Source organism: Gracilinanus agilis, chromosome 1 (genome assembly GCF_016433145.1).
Source record: "Gracilinanus agilis isolate LMUSP501 chromosome 1, AgileGrace, whole genome shotgun sequence".
NCBI classification, from domain to species: Eukaryota; Metazoa; Chordata; class Mammalia; order Didelphimorphia; family Didelphidae; genus Gracilinanus; species Gracilinanus agilis.
This window is the reverse complement of record NC_058130.1, coordinates 715,635,413-715,654,529: the sequence shown is the minus strand read 5'-3', so window position 1 is coordinate 715,654,529 and position 19,117 is coordinate 715,635,413. Positions and strand designations below refer to the sequence as shown.

The following is a 19,117-nucleotide window of genomic DNA, read 5'->3' as shown; positions in this document are numbered from 1 at the left end:
TCTCTCCCTCTCTTTCTTCCTCTCTCCCTTTCTCTCTTCCTCTCTCCCTCCCTCCCCACAAACCAGAAAAAGAATGATTCCCAAACATCTATAGGCAATACCTCAGAGTAAAACCAAGCTTGGGCAAAGATTCAGTTAGAATTTCTGGATGAAGCAAGAGTTTGAAAAAAGTTAAACCTTTTTTACCAGTGAAATAACATCACTAGATGGAAAAAATTGAAAATAGATATGAGAGTGATGGAAGAAAACAACTGTAAAGGGAATTAACAGCTTGACTCAAGAGGTACAAAGTCTTGCCCCCAAAACAAGGTCTTGGGTGGGAGAGGAAGGAAGCACAGACTTAGAAAACAGATTGAGAGAAAATATTTCAGAGCCATCAAATATCTGATAATCATGACTTTAAAAAAAAGAACATAAATATCCTATTTTCAAGGCATTTTAAACTGCCTAGATCACTTAGAAACAGAAGACAAAGTAGAAATAGTTTGCCAGTCACCTCTTAAAAGAAAGTCTGAAGGAAAATTCCCAGGAATATCATAGCTAAAACGTACTTTCTGTGTCAAAGAAAATATACTGCAAGTGAAACAGAGGACTTCCAAGCATTCCTGATGAAAAGACGATTGCAATATAGAAACTTTGATGTTGAAACACAGTAGTGAAGAGAAATATAAAGGTAAATATAAATGAATAATTATCAAGTACTAAACAAGGATAAAATGTTTACATTCAAAGACATTTGTTTTTATAAATTTTACTCAGTTCTCTATATATATGAGAAATGAGACCTTTATTAGATATCTCTGGTTATAGAGGGACTCTAATTAGACTGAAGATTTGGGAATGATTCTGTCGTATCTTGATGATCTTTTAAAAAATATATATTTTATTTTCCCAAATGCATATAATAACGATTTTCAACATAAAATTTCCCAAGTTATACTATCCAGATTGTCCCCTCCCTCCCTTTTCTCTCCCATTTCAGAGACAGTTTGATCTGGGTTATACATTGTATCATGCAAAATATTTCCATATTGGTTATTGTTGTAAGAGACTACTCCAATAAAACCAAAACTCCAAAGAGAAACCCAAGTAAACTAAAATGAAAAATAGTATACTTTGATCTGTATTCCAACTCCCAACAGTTCTTTCTTGGGAGGTGGATAACAATCTTTGCCATAAGTCCTTTAGAATTGTCCTGAATTGTTGTATTGCTGAGAATACCCAAGTCGTTCAAAGTTGATCACTGAACAGTGTTGCTGTTATTATATATAATGTTCTCCTGGTTCTGCTAATTTCACTCTACATCAGTTCATATAGGTCTTTCCAGTTTTTTCTGAAATCATCCTACTCCTCATTTCTTATAGCACAGTGGTATTCCTTCACCATAATATACCACAATTTGTTTAGACATCTCCTCAATTTACAGTTCTTTGTCACCACAAAAAGAGCTGCTATAAATATTTTTGTACAAGTAAATCCTTTCTCTTTTTTGGGGGGGGGGTTTGGGGTTCTCTTTGGGATACAGGTCCTTGGGTCATAGTTCTAAATTGTCCTCCAGAATAATTGGACCAGTTGACAATTCCACCAGCAATGCATTAGTGCCCCATTTTTGCCACATCCCTTCCAATATCCCTTATTATTTTCCTTTACTGTCACTTTAGCCAATTTGATAGGTGTGAGGTAGTACCTCTGAGTTGTTTTAATTTGCATTTGTCAAATCAGGAATTATTTAGAACATTTTTTCATATGATTCTTGATAACTTTGATTTCTTCATCTGAAAACTGCTTGTTCATATCCTTTGACTGTTTGTCAGTTGAGGAATGACTTGTGTTCTCATAAATTTGACTCAGTTATCTAAATATTTGAGAAATGAGGCTTTTATCAGAGAAATTTGCCATAAAAGTTTTCTTCTGGTTTGTTTCCTTTCTAATCTTGGTTACATTGGTCTTGTTTGTTCAAACCATTTTTAATTTAATGTAATAAAAATTATTCATTTTATATCTCATAATATTCTTTAACAATTTTATCATAAATTCTTCCCTTGTGACAGGTAAACTATTCAATGCTATCCTAATTTTCTTATGGTATCACCCTTCATGTCTAAATCAAATACCCATTTTGACCATATCTTGGTATAAAGTGTGAGATATTGGTCTCTGTCTATTTCTGCCATACTGTTTTCCAATTTTCCCAGTAGTTTTTGTTAAATAGTGAGTTCTTCTCCCAAAAGCTTTGATCTTCTAATTTATCAAAAACTAGATTGCTGTGATCATTTACTCCTGTGTATTGTGTATCTAATCTATTCCATTTCATTTCTTAACCACTACCAAATTGTTTTGATGATTATGTGTCTTGATGATCTTAAGAGAAGAATGGAGAGGAGAAAAAGGAATACTGTAGGGATAGAGGGGGAGGAGGGAAAGGAAGATTAGAAAACATTATGTCATATAATCAGGTTGACTGTGTAGACATCTATACAAACAATGAAGAGTGGGGAAGCATCTGACATTCGAACCTTACTCTCATTTGAACTGACCAAGGGAAGGAAGAATAGAAATACAAGAAGATGAGAATAGAAATACAACTCACTGGGAAAGGTGAGAAGTAGGGAGGGAGAACTTGATAAGTTGTAAGTAGAAGATACTCTAAAGATATAAAAAAAATGTCTGTAGTTCTTTTTTAGGTGCAAAAAAGAGAAGGGAATCTGGGAGGTTGCCCAGGAATTGGCTGAACAAATGGTATATAATTATCATGGAATACTATTGTACTACAAGAGATGGTGGAGAGCATTTCATAGAAACTGGGAAGACTTCTTTGAACTGATGCAGAATGAATTAAATAGAACCAGAAGAATAATGCATATATACAATGACAATAATATGGAAAAGAAAAAACACTTTGAAAGAATTGGGAACTGATCATTTTAATGACCCATCACCACATTTTCAGAGGATAAATAATCAAATATGCTAGTTACTTCCTAGCTGAGAGGTATGAGTGGAGAATAAGAGATATAATTAGCATCATGTTTATGTTCTACATTTGAGATATTTTTCCTGATCTAGGTTCCTCTATATTTGTATAATTTCCAAAGTCTTAGATTGGTAACACTTTTGCTTTTTTGTTTCTTTATATTTCCTTATTGTATTAATAAAATGATAACTTTTATTTTTACTGTACTTAATTTTCCCCTATATTTTTCCTAGAGACATTCTTTAAAAGTAGTTGAGCCAAAGTAACATCATTCAAAATCCACTGTGATAAATGCAGTGATCAATATGTATAAATCTCTATATGGAAAGAAGAGAGAAACAGCTGCTTGAAATATCTCCTATTTGGTCCCAAGTTTGAGCATTACAATTTGTAGCATTAGGTCTTATTGTTATTCTGTCCATATACATTGTTATAATAACATTGTTTTCTTCTCTTTTTAAAATTTTACTTTTTATCAGTTGACATAAGTCTTCCAATTTCTTATTTGTATTCATTATAGCAATTGTAATATATTATTACATTTTTAGCCTGTTACCCATGATTGGCATTGTAAGAGTTAAAATTGGTTTTGGTCAAATTATAAAAAAAAGTTATAAAAAGTTGTTGTGGTTACCATTTATAAAAATTAACTATTAAGTCACAAGGCTGTTAATAAGTAGGTTTAGTAGCTTTATTACAGCAAGGTAGAGATAGTAAAGAGAGGGAAACGTAGTAAGGGGGTAGAAAATATCACCTAGCTAAATACCCAAAGTCTGGATCCAAGTGCCTCCAGACCACAAATGTGAATCTCACCAGCCCATGAGAGTGTCTCCAGCCAAATGTTTCACCAAAAGACCAGCAATCTCTAATGCCATGGAGGCAAGCATCCCTCTTCAGCTTGAGCCACCAACATAGCAATCCGAATCTGAAAGTCCACCAGAATCCAAAGTCTGAATCAGGAAACCGAATCTGAAATGAGAGTGCCTGACTTCCTGTTGCGTCTCATCTTATAAGCACTTTTCTTCACCCAACAGTTCTCCCATGTCACATCTCGAGAACAATATTTCCTTAATTTGTCTAGCACTGCCTAGGCAGGACAGTGGGATCCACTTCTGGTCTTTGAGTATGAACTTCCTTTTCTAGTAAAAGGTTCTTCAAGTGCTTGACTAAGTGTGAAAGGTGGGGCACTCCAAGTTTCAAATTCCCTTTCACAGCATTGACACAAAAAAATTGTTTTATATACAGTTCTAAGGCAGACCAATAGTCAGCTGTTACTAATACATCATTAAACATGATTTATTATTCTAGATCAGTCAACTTTTTGGTTATGTGATCAATTTAAATAGGTTTTCAGCTGGATTCTTTTCGTGCAACTTTCTTTTGTCTGTTTTGTCGAGCTATGTAAAACATATTTGAAGAATTACTAATCTAATGAGATCCTGTCATTTTATTGATGGAATAAAGTGAGGCCAGGAGAGGGGAAGTGATTGACCATAGGCTGCACAGCTGGTTAGTGGTAAAGTGGTCCCTTCCCCAGCCCCTTTTTTAAAGGCTGAAAACTAGTGTTCAAAATGTTTCAAGATTTCTTGTTTCTTAAAAGCTCTGGAATGCATGCTCCTTCCTTTCCCTTCACCCCTTTACCTTTGAAAAATGTCACCGTCACACCTTTTTTCTTCCATGAAGACTTTGTTAAGCTATAGTTCTAATGCTCTTTCCCTCCTCTGATTTCAAATGGCCCTATGCTGTTATTTGGCTGCTGTCATTTAGTGCCCTGTGATATCCTGATCTTGCTCTCAACTTCAAATTGTTTTTAGTCTTCCTTCATATACCACGAGTTAGTCAAGGGCAGTGACAATGCCTATTATATATGCTTTTGGCTTTCCCTGCAGTGCCTTGCATAGAGTACATGCTCTGTAAATAAGTATTCATTTTACTTTGAATTTTTCTGGCCAGGATTTGTCATGTTTTCAACTGAAAGCTCTCCTCAAAAAAGAAATATTATTACATTTGGTCTGCGTTAACCTCCTTGACATTTGTGTGGCATTAAAGTCAATGTTAGAACTTTTGGTCTTGAAGCAGCTAAATTGCCACCTGCTGTAGTTGCCAGGGATAACTTCTGACAGCTCCACTCATAGCTCTAGACAGACAGACAGACAGACAGACAGACAGACAGACAGACAGACACACACACACACACACACACACACACGACTTGGGGATATTCACTGAGGAGAAGATTCAGTGGTGGCATGCTTGCTAATCTCAGGGATTTGATTGGCTGTCCTATGGAAAAGGATTAGACTTCTTACCATTGTGTCAGCTCACCACACTATGGATTTGTCACATTCTTTTCATGGCACTTACTGGGTAAACTGCCACTTCCCTTTTAATAGATGGCTATTTTCTCATACTTTGAATTGTTGATAGAGCCACTTGATATTCGGTAGGTGGCAAAGATGAAATTGTCAGGTGTGCCATTTCTCTCTTCTCCGTTTGTAGTTTCATGATTGAATGACACTCTGGTCCAAATAAAGACACTAGATAAAATGGCTTGCCTGAGAAGATTCTATTTTGACACAACTTACCTAAAATAGAGGGAAGGTCTAGCTTCTCTGACCTGAGTCCCACCTTCTGCAAAAAGCCTTTTAGTGCCCTCTTTTTTTAAACCCTTACCTTCTGTCTTATAATCAGTACTGTGTATTGGTTCCAAGGCAGAAGAACAGAAAGGGCAAGGCAATGGGGGTCAAGTGACTTGCCCAGGGTCACACAGCCGGGAAGTGTCTGAGGCCAGATTTGAACGTAGGACCTCCCGTCTCTAGGTCTGGCTCTCAATCTACTGAGTCACCTAGCTGCCCCCAAGAACCTTCCTTCTATATCTTCAGACTCTCTTGTTTGTATGGAAAGATTTGTTTACATATTATCTTCCTTCTTAGGCTGTGATCTCTTTGAGACCAGAGACTATTTACCTTTTTTGGTACCCCCAGTGCTTAGCACAGTGCCTAGTACATAGTGTGAGTTTAATAAACACTGACTGACTGACTGATTTGCATAGTTGTGTTGGACAAGTTTTGAGTAAATGAGATAGGGAGTGATTGGGTAGCCTGTTGGAGTTGGAACGAACTTCAAAGCAGCTCTTCAGTTATTTGAAGATGTCTATCATGTATATACGCTAAATTTTATCTTCTTTGGTCTTAAATGCCCCCTTTTTAAAATCACTAACTATAAAGAAAGCATGGTTTTGAGACCCTTTACATTTCTCAGTACTTTTCCTCTAGAATATACTCTTAGTTCCTCCTAAAATGTGATATCCAAAATAAACTTTTTAAATAAGGTCCTTTAATTGTCTTTTAGTGCAGTCCAATGTCACACAATGACATTATCAGCAGTCGCATTAACTATTAACTAATGTTAAACTTGCACCCAGTAAAAATTACCATGCCTTTTTCACATGAGCAACTATTGAGCTCCAGATCTTTCATTTGATACCCATTTAAAAGCTGACTTTTAGGCTCTTGAGTTCAGGACTTTGCATTTATTCCTACTAAAATCCATCTAATATTCCTTCAATTTTGCTCTGTTCAAATCTTTTGAATCCCATTTCTGTTAAACTGTCTATTAGCTATTCACGGCTTTCATAAGTTGAAATATGGTCGCAAAATATCTTTGAGATTTGGCTGCATTGATGTTATCAATTAAGTCAGAGGTTATAGAATTATGTAATATTGAGGGCTTTGGAAGCACATATGCTGTGAAAAGTATGGGGCAAGGGGCCAGCTGTAGACAGCCCAGTGAATTGAGGGCTAGGCCCAGAGACAGAGTTCCAATCTGACCTCAGACACTTCCTAGCTGTGTGACCCTGGGCAAGTCACTTTACCTCCATTGCCTAGCCCTTACCATTGTTCTGCCTTGGAACCAATGCAAAGTATTAATTCTACGACAGAATAAATAAATTAAAAGTACTGGGTATGCAAAGATTTTTTTAAAATAAGTAGTTTCTGTCCCTCTAAACTCCATTCATCCTTAATATGTACCATATAGTATGCCAAATGACAGATACAAAGAAAAGCAATAACAAGTGTCTTTGCTCAAGGAGTTCATAATTGAATAGGAGAGACATGTAAATAATTAGGCCTAAGTAATTATATACCTGGTAGATGGAAGATACTTTCAGAGAGAATGATACTAGCAGCTTCTGGGACTAGCAGCTTCTAGCAGAAGGTGGAGTTCGAGCTGAAAACCAGAGAAAATTAAGAAGTCAGGGAAGAACATTCCAGAAACAGGGGATAGCCAGTATAGAGGCACAGAAATAAGAGGGTCCTGTGCAAGGAACATCCCATAGGCCACGGTGGGCAGAATCTTGGCACAAATGGAGGAGAGTAAAGTATGAAAAAATTGTAAAGAAGACATAAGCCAGGGTTAAGAGGTCTTTTCTATACTGGCATTGAACATCATCATTTAACTTCCTACAATTTACATTAGCAAACTGTTACAGTGTTATAGTTATGAAATTTGATAAACACTGAAAAATCAAAATTAACATTTAAAATATCACAGAAAGTAGAATTCTTAAACTCAAATTTTGAAACTATTTGAATTTATATACACACACATATATATATGTGTATGTATGCATTTTCTTAAAATTTCATTTTTTATCTTTACATTTTAAGTTATTAATTAGAACTCAAGACTTTCAAAAATTATTTCTAAATTTTCCTCCTTAAAACTATAGTTAATTCCAATTTAGTTCCAATTCCCCCCTTACAAGGAATAGAGGTTGAAGTCTCTAATCCTCATATAAAATCATAGGTTATAGAACACTTTTTATGAGATGACCTCTTCAACAAAAATAAGTTCACTTTAAAATTTGCCAATTTTATTTCAGTTGTTGTAAGAAGTCTTGGACTGGGATATGCAAATAAATAAGTAATTAATTGCTTATCAAATGAGTTGTCTCATAGTAAAACATGTTTGCACTCTGAGACATGCTCATTTCACAAGTGTTAATTCTGAATGAAATAATAAACCTAAATAGAATTGACTTTTTCTTTGAGGTAACACGAGATATTCCATAAGTTACTCTTCTCTAACAAAATTGATTGTGCTGAAATTATTTACTTCAAATTAAAACTAAAGATGCTTCTGATTTTAACCTGAACTAATCAATTGATTTGTACTTTGATCCCATAAACTTTCAAAATATTATTAAGATTATTATTATTATTAATAATAAATTTCCACATGAGTTTCCCAAAGTTATATAATCCAAATTGTCTCTCTCTGTTCTTCCTTCCCCCCTCCTGGAGCTGGCAAGCAGTTCAATCTGGGTTATACATGTATTATTATGCAAAGCATGTTTCCATATTATTCATTTTTGTATTTGAATAATCTTATAAAACTAAAATCTAAAATGTATACCCAAATAAACAAGTGATAAATCATATGCTTCCATCTGCATTCTTACTCCAACAGTTCTTTCTCTGGAGGTGGATAACATTCTTTTTCTTAAGTCCCTCAAAATTGTTCTGGTTCATTGTGTTGCTGTCCGTAGCAAATTCATTCACATTTGATTGTTCCACAGTATTGCTGTTATTGTGTATAGTGTTCTCCTGATTCTGCTTATTTCACTCTGCATCAGTTCATATAGATCTTTCCAGCTCTTTCTGAAATAATCCTGTTCATCATTTCTTATAGCACAGTAGTATTCTATCAGTATCATATACCACAATTTGTTCAGCCAATCCCCAATTGAGGGACATCCCTTTAGTTTCCAATTCTTTGCCACAAAGAAGGCAGCTATAACTATTTTTGTACAAACAGATCCTTTCCCTTTTTTTCCCAGAAACTTAAATTATTGTCCAATTCTGAAAATTTTAAAGGATTTTGCTGTTACACAAATATAAATAACAATAAAGAGGCAAATGACAAGGCCAAATACTCATTTACTTAGTTGTTCAGGATATGATACCTACTTATAACCTCAGATGAAAAATAGTAGGAAGTACTAAGAAAAAACCCCACCTATAATAAAAAGAAATTATAGCTTAACCTGCTCTGGTTAGAGAGATTTACCATAAAAGGAAGAATTAGGCTGGGATGACCACTATATCATTGCTGGCCTTTGGGCCTAACTAACTCTAAGGATCAAGAACAATTCAGCACATATATAAAAGGATAAAACATCTCTTCAGTGTTTCCATAATACCTAGTATATCTGATCAGATCCTTTGATTTAGGATTTCATCAGTTTAGGAAGCTTCTAGTGAGAGACTACCTCTATCAATACAAGTCAACACTTGTTCTGCAGCCTGGTCTTAGAGTTGTGTATAGTCTTGGGAGGTTAAAATTTACCTTCGCTGGGGTCACACAGCTTTTGTGTCAGAAGTGGGACTTTAACCTTGAACTTTTCCCCTTTTGGTCCAGTTCCAGCTATACTGACTCACATGGTAAGAGCTTAATAAATACTTTTTCATTTATTTGATTTTATAATGGCCTGGCATTTTTTTTTTGGAAGGTTTGGAGAGTGGTTGGAGAGACAAGTGGACTTTTAGCTGTGTATCGTTAGCATTGTTTTGTTAAAAGAAAGGTGTAAGGAAGAACAACAAAAAAAAAAACACTTAACAAAAAGTAATTTTGTATTTATTCGAGGATGAGGTAGTTTTTATTTATAGATTTTTTTTTTTATGGCATTATAGACCAGTAGATTCAGTTCTATTGTCCAGCTTTCCTGGCCAAACAAACTCCCCTTTAATCTCTCCAGGGGCTCTTCTTCTGAACACTCAGCTTGGCTTGTTGCAATCTGTAGTTTTAGATAACACAAGAACCATGTTCCAATGTATTAAACTTTTAACATCCTCCAGATTCAATTAATCTTATCTTTACAACTCCCAATTAAAGGCAGTAATTAAGTGAAAGCATCATTGTAGACTAGGGATATTACATTAATCATCAGCAGCCTTGTAGCTATAAATTAGTTCTTTCCCAATCCTTCAGCATTTTCCCAGAAGGAACAGAATGTTTCATTTCCCTATTTTAAGGGACATTAATCCCACAAAGGAGCTTTGGATCAGGATTAATTTTTATCATCTCTATGTAAGTGATAAATGGTTACTTTCAAAGGATAACTGCTAAGTTTTTCCAAGACAAGTAGAATTGAATTGTTTGATAATTGTATAGTTGAAGGTACCACCATTGCTTTGGTCAGAGGTCACCTAGAAGTCCATAAACATATTAATCATTTCTATTTGGTAAGATCAAATACTACATGATATGTTTCCTGTAATGTTTTGTTTTCAAAATTCCCAACTCGGCTTAAATGGCTCTAAAATATGGACATATTGTTTTGTATAATGATTTTTCCTTCTTTTTCCTTGCATCAATGAGTTGAAGAGAAAAAAACTTTAATTTCTAGCAAATTTTTAAAATTCTTCTCTATTATTAAATTACTTATTGTGAAATAGGAAAAATGGCCCCATTTTCCTAAAATATTTGGTGTAGGATTGAACTCTGGACTAAGAAACACATGAAAACTATGAAATACATAGTATGTTTAATTGCTCCTGCTTGAGTACAAGGAGTCTTAATTTGGCCCTATACCCCTTTCTTTGAAGGAGTAGAATTTCAAAGGCTTGAGATTGATGGAATCCAGTTCTGGTTTTGTTTTAGTGAAGGATCCTAGCTGAGGTTCTTGCTATCTATCTTTTCATTTGAAGAATCAGTTTTTATATCAGCTAAGGTTTCTCTCTTGGAATGGATATGAGTATGGATGGAAAGGTAGAATTAGTACTTTTTAGTATTCTCTGTATTGTAGACTTAGTACTCTGTCTCTAGGTCTCATTTCTCAATGGGAACAAGAAAAAAGTCCATATTTGTCCCTCAAACACAAACCAACCTGGGACATTGCATATAACATTAGTAAGGCATTACTGCCTTCCAACTTCAATATTCTGAATTTGACTATCTTAAATTAAGTTTCTTTTTCATAACTGAGATGTTTCATTCCTTTAGTTAATATGTGATAAATAGCTTGGAATGAGAGATCTACAAACAGAATGGGTAAATTTGGAAAGGCATTTTTTTTCCCTCCCCTTTAAGTTTCTTTATTGGGGAAGGTAGTTGATTTGAATTACTTCATACTTTAGTTGTTCTCTCAAAAGGGGACCATGCTGGGAGAATTCCTTTTTATTGGTGCTATGGATCCAACTTTTAAAATACAGCCTTTTGGGGGCATCTGGATAGCTCAGTGAATTGAGAGCCAGGCCCAGAGATGGGAGGTCCTAGGTTCAAATCTAGCCGCAGACACTTCCTAGCTCTGTGACCCTGTGACCCCATTGCCTAGCCCTTACCACTATGGTATTGCTTTCAAGATGGAAGGTAAAGGTTTAAAAAAAATACAGCCTTTTGATGACTTTGCTTTGTTTTCCCTTTATCGTATAGATTGCTACACCATTGCTTTAATATCATTATGCAATGTCAATCACTATTTTCTGGCTTTTCTCTTCCCTTTTCTTCTAGGTATGCCATACCTCCAGAACATGGCAAGCGTCTAGAACGCCTGGCAAAAGGTAAGCAATATATGCCCACAGTCTCCGTTACTCTTTGCTGACATTTGTAAGACATTTTAGGTGTTATCTCTCTTTGAGAGACAAGAAGGAAGTTTAAAAGGGCTATCCTGTGAATGGCCTTTTGAGAGTTTATTGGGTAGTAATGTAATAGTGAGCATAAATACGGCTTTTAATATTTTTCTCCTAGATGATCTTAATAATTTTAGGATTAGAATGCATTATCTATAAGGAATTTGCTGCACTAAATCATAGATTCCTTTTTTCTTAGATGCATATATGTTTTTTTTTTAGTTATTGTTACTACAAAGTTTATTGGTTAGATGATACACTAGATAAAATGCTGGATTTGCAGTAAGGAAGATAGGAATTCAAATTTGACTTCAGTCATTTATTACTAGCTATGTGACTCTGATCAATTCACTTCTTCTGCCTCCATTTCCTCATCTGTAAAATGAGGATTATAATAATATCTCCTAGGGTTGTTCTGAGGATAAAATGAAATAATATTTGTACAAAAATTTCCAGACACAAAGTGCTATGTAAAAGCTAGTGATTACTATTACTACTAAATACCATTATTTCAAGACTCATTTATCAGTTGCTTCAGTTTTATATATCTTCTCTCTCCAGCTAGTTTTGTAAGCCCTTGTATAAGGTAATTACTATTGTCTCATACTTGTTTCTTTACTATGTAAACTCTTCATATAGTGCTAGGTCTGTAGTAATTGACCTTTTGAGCACAGTTGGTAGGCTGGAGAAGAAGTCATCTTATTTTGTCCCTCTTAGAGTATCAGAATACTGAGTTATTTAACTAAAATACATAAAAGGAACCATAGTGACTTGTACAAATTTTTTTAGCAAATGACTGCTATTGATCATGAAGACCATTTCTAAGTTTCATGGATAGATAGATAAATAGAGAGAGAGAGAGAGAGAGAGAGAGAGAGAGAGAGAGAGAGAGAGAGAGAGACCTTCTTCCATAGACCATATCCCCATTTACTAAAAATCTTCATATTTCTCAGAATACAATCTCTTGTCATAATTGGGTCCATAAAGAAATAGCTCAGTTCAATTTGTACTTTAAAAAAAAATTTTCTCAGAGTTCATCTTGGACTGATACTTTAAATTCTTTCCTAAAGTTTGCTAGAGCACAGCCTTGTTTTGAGAACAGGGAAGGTTTTAGGCCTCCAAATGCTTAGGAAAGACTTAAGAAAAAATTAATAGGAAAGCAAAGTAGGGGTGGGTGGATTTTGGCAGATGAAATTCTGAGTAGACAAAATTAAAAAAACTAATCAAGTAAGAGAAGCTTTTTACCAAGAGTTAGCTGCTCTGTCATCATTAATCTATTGCCATTCTTTTTTCTTTGCTTAAGTAGAATCTTAAATTTCATAAGATTAAATGGTTAGTAAACATATGAAAAACATTTATAAGCTATTGTGAAAGAAGAAAAGAATCATTATCTCCTATCTAATACCTTGTTTGAAGGCCCTATGCTAATAGAATATGGGATTGGTTCTTTACCTTCAGAGTCGCTATGGTATAGCTAGGGAAGCAGTGGTCACAAATATAATGAGCACACTCACTATGCATTTATCTATATTATTGAAAAATATTAAACAGCACAGGCCAAGTACAGATTCTCTGGGCTTTCTCCACTGAAGATCTCCTGGAACATTGACATAAAACCACTCTTTGAGTACATTTGCCCAACTAGTTCTGAATCCACCTAATTGTGAATTGATGCTTAATATTGGTTTCAAGGCAAAAGAGCAGTAAAGACTGGGCAATTGGGGTTAAGTGACTTGCCCAAGGTCACAAAACTGGAGTTGAACCCAGCATCTCCCTCTCTCTAGGCCTGGTTCTCTATCCACTAATAGAATAGGAGAATGATAGAAGGGGCAATCTTCTGTAGAAGGCAGGATGGAATGAAATAACTTGAATATATTATATTATATATTATTGCTTCTTTCAGAAATCCTTTAATTCCTCAGGGTTAGCAAAGCTCTTCCTTTTAAATCTGAAAAAATAATTTATTTTTGCACCTATCTAATGCGCTGTGTATGTTTATATTACATATTTCCATGATGATGGTATCTTTTCCCTTTCTATACTATTAGTCTCATGAAGGGAGTGACTATATTTTCTTTAAACTTTTATTGCCCCTAGGACTCTGCACATGGTAAACAATTAGCAAATGTTATTGTTGAGGATGAGGATAATGGCTCATCTTTGGCTTGCTCTTCCCTCCTTGCTATGGCTTCTTGCTGGGTCTGCTCTCCTCTCACCCCACTGTTCCATGTTCGTTGCCTACCTTTTGGGTTTTTCTTTTCTTGAAAGTTGTTTCACTCTGTCTCCTTGTTGGTTCTTTCACTCCTGTATTTGTTTTGTGGCAATATTTTAATCTTGGTCAGAGAGGATTCTAATGGTGGCACAGAGCTGCTGAGGATTACTCCACCATCTTGGCTCCACCTCCAGAAATTGATAATGGCTCATCTCTGTCTCCTCCCTAATACAGTAACCCTATCCAAGATATAATTATGTTCATGGAGTTATTAACACTTGTTCTCATTGAATTTTATAGAATCTCTAAGCAAGAAGGATTAGAGGAGAGTAAATTTATAGCTAGAGAGGATCTGAGAGGTCATCTAGGCCAACTTCTTCATTTTATAGATAAGGAAACTGAGATCCAAAGAAGTAATAATTGTTAGAGCTTAAATTTCTCCTTAGGTTCTCAGATTCCAAATTCATCCTTCATTTTTAAAAATTATTATTAAGACATACATCTGAAGAGGGACCAATAGTCTTTTTTGGTTGAATTTTTGCTCCTTCCTGTTTGACTATAATAAACTGTTGCTTATTTGAGGACTTTGGAGCTTCATTTATTAAATATCCAGGCTTACTGCCTCTTTTCTATCTGGTGATTAACCCGCATTATAACATCCTCTAAAGCCAGAAAGATATAGTGCAGGCCAGAGAGTAATACTTAAAAGAAGAATTAAATGGCTACTTGTTAGCATATGAGGAAAATATTAAACCTAATGATTTATACCCTATTTAGAGATGACAGCCACATTTTTCCTGGCTATTCTCCTATATACCTACAGTGTGGTTAACAATGCATTGACTCTCTCTAGTGTTTAGGATATGTAGTACTTGCATCTCTTCTGTGTTATTGGAAAAGTTTTTTCTTGGCCAAGCTTGTGACCCTTGGTTCCTGTTTATGCTAAGCAATGTGAAACTTGAACTTTAGGTGCTGAAGCAGTTTGGAGTAAAAAAGCTCCACATACTCATATCCTGAGTTTGCTTCATTTCTCTTGGGCTGTATATTTTTTGTTTGCTTTTTTTTTTTTTAAACCCTTACCTTCACTTAGAATCAATATTAAGTATTAGTTCCAAGGCAGAAGAGTGATAAGGCAAGTGACTTGTTCAGGATCACACAGCTAGGAAGTGTCTGAGATTGGATTTGGACCTAGGATCTCCTGTCTCTAGGTCTGGCTTTCTATCCACTGAGACTTAATCTGTACCTGGAGCTGTACAGTTTACAAAGTTCTGTAAGGTGGTATATTCATGATGAATGATAGCTGACTTCATAATAAATAAAGGAAATTTACTCCACCTCCTTCAAGTTCTCCCATGATGTTATGTGATGCTGACTTTGGACTATCAAAGCCTTTGTCTTTTGTCAAAACTCAGGCAAATCTCATCTAGCAGGAAAGGCTTTGAGTTGGTAGTGAATTATATACTGCCTGACTATCCTAACTAAATTTAGACAGTCAGTCAGTCAGTCAGTCAATAAACATTTATTAAGTACCAGAGCTGGAGATATTAAGAAAAGTAAAACAGTTCATGCCCTTCAAAAGGTCACATTCTAATGGAGGAGACAACTTGCAAATAATAAAGTACAATAATTTATATAGAAGATAATTGAAAATAATCAACAGAAGGAAGGCACTAAAATTAAGAAGGATCAGGAAAGGTGGGGACTTTAGATGAGACTTGAAGGAAGCCAGGAGGTGGAGATGAGGATGGAGAACCACCAAGTTGTCACAAAGTGATGCATTTTTAACTACATACCTCAAGAGAATCATTTACTAAGATTTGAATTTTTTCTTTTTTGGGCAAAGTGCGTGTAAGAACGCAGAGGAGCCACATGGATAGAATCATAGATTTCTTAGAGTATTTCCTTATTCTTGGAAGCTCTTAAAAACAGTTGAAAATTTCATGACTTTGCTCATCAAAACTCATCTTAACTCACTACTGGAGGAAAGCCTATCAGAACTCTTATAGAATCTAAATTATTTAATTGTTAAATTTTTGGGTGGCACAGCTGTATCTGTTACATTTATTACACTCTATTCATATCAGTTGAATTTTTCCATCTTTTCTTTGACTCAAAATATATATTAGATTTTTAGAAAAAATTTGTCCTGTGCCAACCAGCTCTTGGTGAACCCTTCTCTGTTTCTCTTCTTTGGATTAAATGAATAAATTGAAGAGAAATGGACACAAAATTTAGATCCAAAACATTTACTATGGTGAAGTGATATTGAGCTGTATTTATTTTTCATGGGGTCCATTCAGAGACTAAGTAGAGGAATTTGTTTTGTTTTGTTTTGTTTGTCTTTTTATCAAGATCTTAAGCTCCTTGCAAGTTGCCATTTTCATCTTTTGAAGTATCTATCAATTCACTTAGCACTGGAGAGAACCTTATAAGTTATTGAGACTACTTTACTTTCTTCATTTTACATCTGAAGCAATTCAGACCCAAAGAAGTTAAATGTCTTGTCCCAATTCACACAGTTAGTGAGTAGCTGAATTAGGGCTCAAATCTGAGAATTTCACTTTCTCAGTCTAATGCTTTCTCTCCTATATGCTATGGTTGCTTTCACATTCTTTGTGAGATAGTCATCATTCCAGAGAAAAGGAGGTTATCTGATCTTTTTCTCTCCTATACTGATTCTTGGTTCCCTGCAGGCTTTGAATCCAAGGTCACTTTTAGTCTTCTGATGTGTCCACAAAGCTGGAATTTACTGAGAAAAGTTCAGTGTGTGAAGAAAATATGATTTCAGTTGGTCGAACTGGTTGATTTGATAAGCCCTCTAATAATCAGACCATAGTATTTTCAATTTTTAAGGACTCAGATTAAGCTAGGCAGTTTTCGGCTTTCTTTTTGTGTTTCCTCTTTCCTACTTGGATTCCTTTTATTTATTTTTAAAGCAGAGATAGGTAAAGGAGTCAACTTATGAGCCTCTTAACTCTTCTTACTTCTAGACACTTTGCCAGTCATCTTTCACTCATCTACTAAAGCTATCTTTAATATGTATGTACCACCTCCTTAAAAAAAGTCTGTTTCTCCTTACTCTCTCTGAGATAAATTACATATTCCTTAGCTTAACATTCAAAGCTTTCTTAAAATCTGGTCCAAACTCTTCTAGTCACACTTGAATGTTTGAATGAATGATTTAAGTGCTTACTTTGTTCAGAGAACTATATAAACCCTGGGAATACAATAGAAAAGTAGGATGGTCCCTGCCCTTAAGGTGCTTACCTTCTGATGAGGGGAGATCTTGCATATGGAAGCTGCCACATTAGATAGTCTAGTCCCTGGATTCTTGGGGTGCAGCAGCAAAGGAAGTGAATGTACATCTTCTGTAATGGTATTTCCATGAATAAAATCATATCAGGATTTGATAGTTGTGGCTACAGCACTTGTAGAAATAGTTGCCACCCTGCAGATTTCTTCTAGGGATGATGACTGGTACAGCCAGAGTTGGAAGCAAGATAGGTGATCTGGGGAGAAAGGGTAGCTGCTGGCCCTACAGGTTCTTGGGCTTAACAGTCAATAAGTGTTATGTAAATATTAATTCCCTCTTTGTTTCCCCCCAGTAATCTCTCCCCTTAATGAAATAGTTTCCTAACACACACACACACACACACACACACACACACACACACACACACACATATATTCTCTTTCTTTACCTGGAATGGACTTCCCTCCTTTCCCCCTCAACCTCATGCCTCTCTTTTCTCTATTAGGCAGGGGTAGAGAGCTCTTATGTTTTTTTTTGGACATGTCTTCCATCCATCAAAGCTCAGTACTTTTTCATGAAGCTCTTTTTCCCTTAGTTCTCCCCCTTTTCTCTGATTCTCACTCCCTTTCTACTCTCCTTGGATTGAGTTATTTAACCTAGGATTCAGATGATTTGATTATATTCTTTGGAGAAATTCTAGTGTCAAAGGTAGATGCTATAAATGGTATTTGGGAAATGCAAAATGAATGAGGTAGTGAAAATTCCCAAGTTAATAGTCTACTCTTTTGGCTGAATTTTCCAAGGCTTAGGAGAATAAAAGTAAAATTATTTTGAGGAAGTTAAAAACAAAGCTTTCTTTGTATGTGTTCTTTGTAAACTTTTCTTGCCCTGCATCATTGGACTATATTATAGAGATTCAGTGAAATGAGCTTGCGATTAATATGGAAAATGAATAGCTAAGCTATAAATGGGCTCACTGGGAGAGTTGTGGAGCCCATGGAGAGAACATTAATATGTTACCACGTTATTGGTGCTAATCACTTAAAATGTGCTTCTTTATTAGTAGCTTTAATGAGAGCCACTTAAACTGTGCATTAAAAAGAGAAACTGCAGAGAAGGACGACGGACTGGGTGGCAGGCAGTCATAATTCTAATTGAAATGCTTTTAGTACAAAAAAAGTTGTTGGATTCAGTAATCCTTTGCCCTTTTAAAAACATCCCCATTATATCCCATCAATCAGGTTGATTCTTCAAGATTGAAAGTATTCTCCTCCCCACACATACACACACCTACTTCCCCCCCCCCCCGTTTTATTACATAATTTGGATTGATTTAAAGCTTCCCCCAGAGTACATACTCTGCCTCTGAGATCAGTGCCCTGCTATTGCCCAGAAACCTCTCTTGGTGGTGGGTAGGTATGTTGGTATTGTACCCGATGAGGCAACAACATATCCATTCTCTGGGTTAATGGTCTGTCTAAGATTCTCATAAAGAAAGCCAGGGTAAATTGAAAAGGTTTCTCTCCTTTCCCTTTCCCAACTGTATCTTCCCTCCCTAGTGATCCTAGAGTCTATCTCTGATATTTTAAACTGGGAGAGGAAATGGTTTGAGGAGATAGGGACCTGCTCCTTCAAGGACTTAGGCCACAATCTACAATTGGAAAGTTGTTTTGCCAGCAGAAGTGTAACATAAGGGCAAGATAGAAAGGACTAATGAGAAAGTAGCAAATATCTTTTGTATAAATTCTATTCTGCTCTGCTATCTTAAGGGAACTCCTAGGTAGTATAGAGGAAAGGTAGACTAGTCTACTTAATTTGTATTCTTTTATCATTCAAGCTTCAAAGGGCCCTTAACCTTTCAAATTGTATTTTCTCTCCACCATCCCATAGAGCTTCTCCATCAGGGACCATATAAAGTCAATGTACTGCTAAAACCCAATTGTACTGGTCTAGGAAGAAATAATTTTCTTAATGGCCTCTAGGTGGCACTGTGGAGAGAGCACTGAGCCAGGAATCAGAAAGCCCTGAATTTAAATGTAGCCTCA

At 35.6% G+C, this 19,117-nt stretch overlaps 1 protein-coding gene across 1 annotated transcript in view; it reads left to right on the top strand.

Moving 5' to 3' along the window:
- Positions 1–19,117, top strand: part of KDM4B (lysine demethylase 4B) — a 314,929-nt gene that overhangs the window by 181,213 nt on the left and 114,599 nt on the right. Inside the window, exon 6 of the mRNA XM_044670970.1 lies at positions 11,489–11,538. Coding sequence (XP_044526905.1) covers positions 11,489–11,538 — 50 coding nt within the window. The remainder of the gene's footprint in view (positions 1–11,488; positions 11,539–19,117) is intronic.